Raw genomic sequence first — 1,783 nt, 5'->3', positions numbered from 1 at the left:
CACACACACACACACACACACACACACACAGTTAACACACAGCTGGACTAACAGCAGCAGAACACCTGATCAGAGCACATACTCCTGCCCGCTGCGGTCCACTCCTTCATCAGAGTCTGACTCCTCCTCCACCTGCTGCTTCTCCTTCACCTCCTTGTTGTCTGCCTCCAGGTCCTCCTGGTTGAATCCCTGCAGGAAGAGGAGGAGGTGTTAGAGAGGAGTTGACAGATCAAACCAGGTTGGCACCGAATGCGTTTTGAGCATCTAAACCGTGCCCAACACCTCCAGCTGGACGCACTATGTTCAGACTGGGACAGAGACGAGACACCAGTCTGAAGAGGGAGGAGAGTCTTGGTTTTTTCCAGTCTGTCTTTAATGGTGATGAAATAAAGATACAATAAAGAAACTGGTTTTATTTTATTTACTGAGAGCAAGTGAACGTTGCGCTCACCAGATGATTAATTCACCAGATGATTAATTCACCAGATGATTAATTCACCAGATGATTAATTCACCAGATGATTAATTCACCAGATGATTAATTCACCAGATGATTAATTCACCAGATGATTAATTCACCAGATGATTAATTCACCAGATGATTAATTCACCAGATGATTAATTCACCAGATGATGGAGGCGAGCAGAGCTGCTGTCCGTCTGTTTCATGTTGGTGGGCAGCCATCAGGAAACTGTCACGTGGAAAAATGRGTCTCTCTGATTGGCTGACGCGGTGCGTCGAGCAGCAAAAGTTCAGATTTTCTAACTTCAGTTATTTGGACGCTCCACACGCACAGGAAATGCTCTGCTGCACCTACTGTTACCTTGTGCTCTGTGTTAAATGGGCTAAATGCGCTGCGCTGCCCCTAGACATGCGTCCACCACAGATGTTGCATGTTCAGCTGCTCAAAATGAGTCCGGTGTGTATCCGGCTTCAGTGTGAACGCAGAAGAGAAGACTCACCGTGAACTCCTCCTCGTCTCCAGACTCTCCAAAGATGTCTGCGATCATTTTCCTGCAACAAAGACCAGACAGGTTCAGGCCTCTGCAGGCTCCATCTGAACTCATCAAACTGTCTCATTGTTGCAGTCTCCTGCTGGAAGTCATCTGTTGGCMGCTCTCAGCCCTCACCTCACTCCTCTGCATGAGAACCAAACTTTGACCTGCTCTGATTTGAACRAGTCAAAGTTCTGGTTTTAATTTGTGTGAACAAATCCTGAACTCACTCCTCCTCGTCTCCAGACTCGCTGTCGCTGCCGAACAACGCCTTCTCGTCTTTTTTCCCCGCCGCGGCCCTGGCTCCGTCATCTTCATCACTCCCGCTGTCCGAGCCCAGCTCCTTCAGTTTGGCCGCCAGGCTTTTATCCGGACCCCCGAAGCCTTCGTCGCTGTCTGAGTTCTCGTCATCATCGGACACGGCCCGGCTCCTCTTCGCTGCTGGGGACGAACAAGACGAGACGTCTTAAACTCAGAACATCAAACAGGAAGACAAAATAAAACTCTGATTGTTTGTTTTAATGAACCTTAAATAATGATAAATAACCTTTAATTAAACTAAACTAAAAACTAAACTAAACTAAACTAAACAAAACTAAACTAAAAATTAAACTAAACTGAACTAAAGCCAAAATCAGAAAACATTCAGTCTGCATCACAAAGAGAAACAAATCCATCCGTTACCTGGTTTATCAGGTTTCTCCTCCTCATCTTCACTGTCTGACAGGACAAGTCTCCTCCTCATCTTCACTGTCTGACAGGACAGCTTTCTTCCTCTTCACTGGAG

The 1,783-nt window shown here is 46.5% G+C and overlaps 1 protein-coding gene across 1 annotated transcript in view; it reads right to left on the bottom strand.

Moving 5' to 3' along the window:
- The window catches only part of iws1 (interacts with SUPT6H, CTD assembly factor 1), a gene marked incomplete in the record, with an annotated part of 18,724 nt that overhangs the window by 11,401 nt on the left and 5,540 nt on the right, over positions 1-1,783 (bottom strand). Inside the window, 3 exon segments of the mRNA XM_014033340.1 lie at positions 83-189; positions 964-1,015; positions 1,227-1,437. Of these exon segments, the coding sequence (XP_013888794.1) occupies positions 83-189; positions 964-1,015; positions 1,227-1,437 (370 nt within the window).

The sequence above is a fragment of the Austrofundulus limnaeus genome, unplaced genomic scaffold, assembly GCF_001266775.1.
Source record: "Austrofundulus limnaeus strain Quisiro unplaced genomic scaffold, Austrofundulus_limnaeus-1.0 Scaffold1701, whole genome shotgun sequence".
NCBI classification, from domain to species: domain Eukaryota; kingdom Metazoa; phylum Chordata; class Actinopteri; order Cyprinodontiformes; family Rivulidae; genus Austrofundulus; species Austrofundulus limnaeus.
This window is presented reverse-complemented; position numbering and strand designations above follow the sequence as displayed.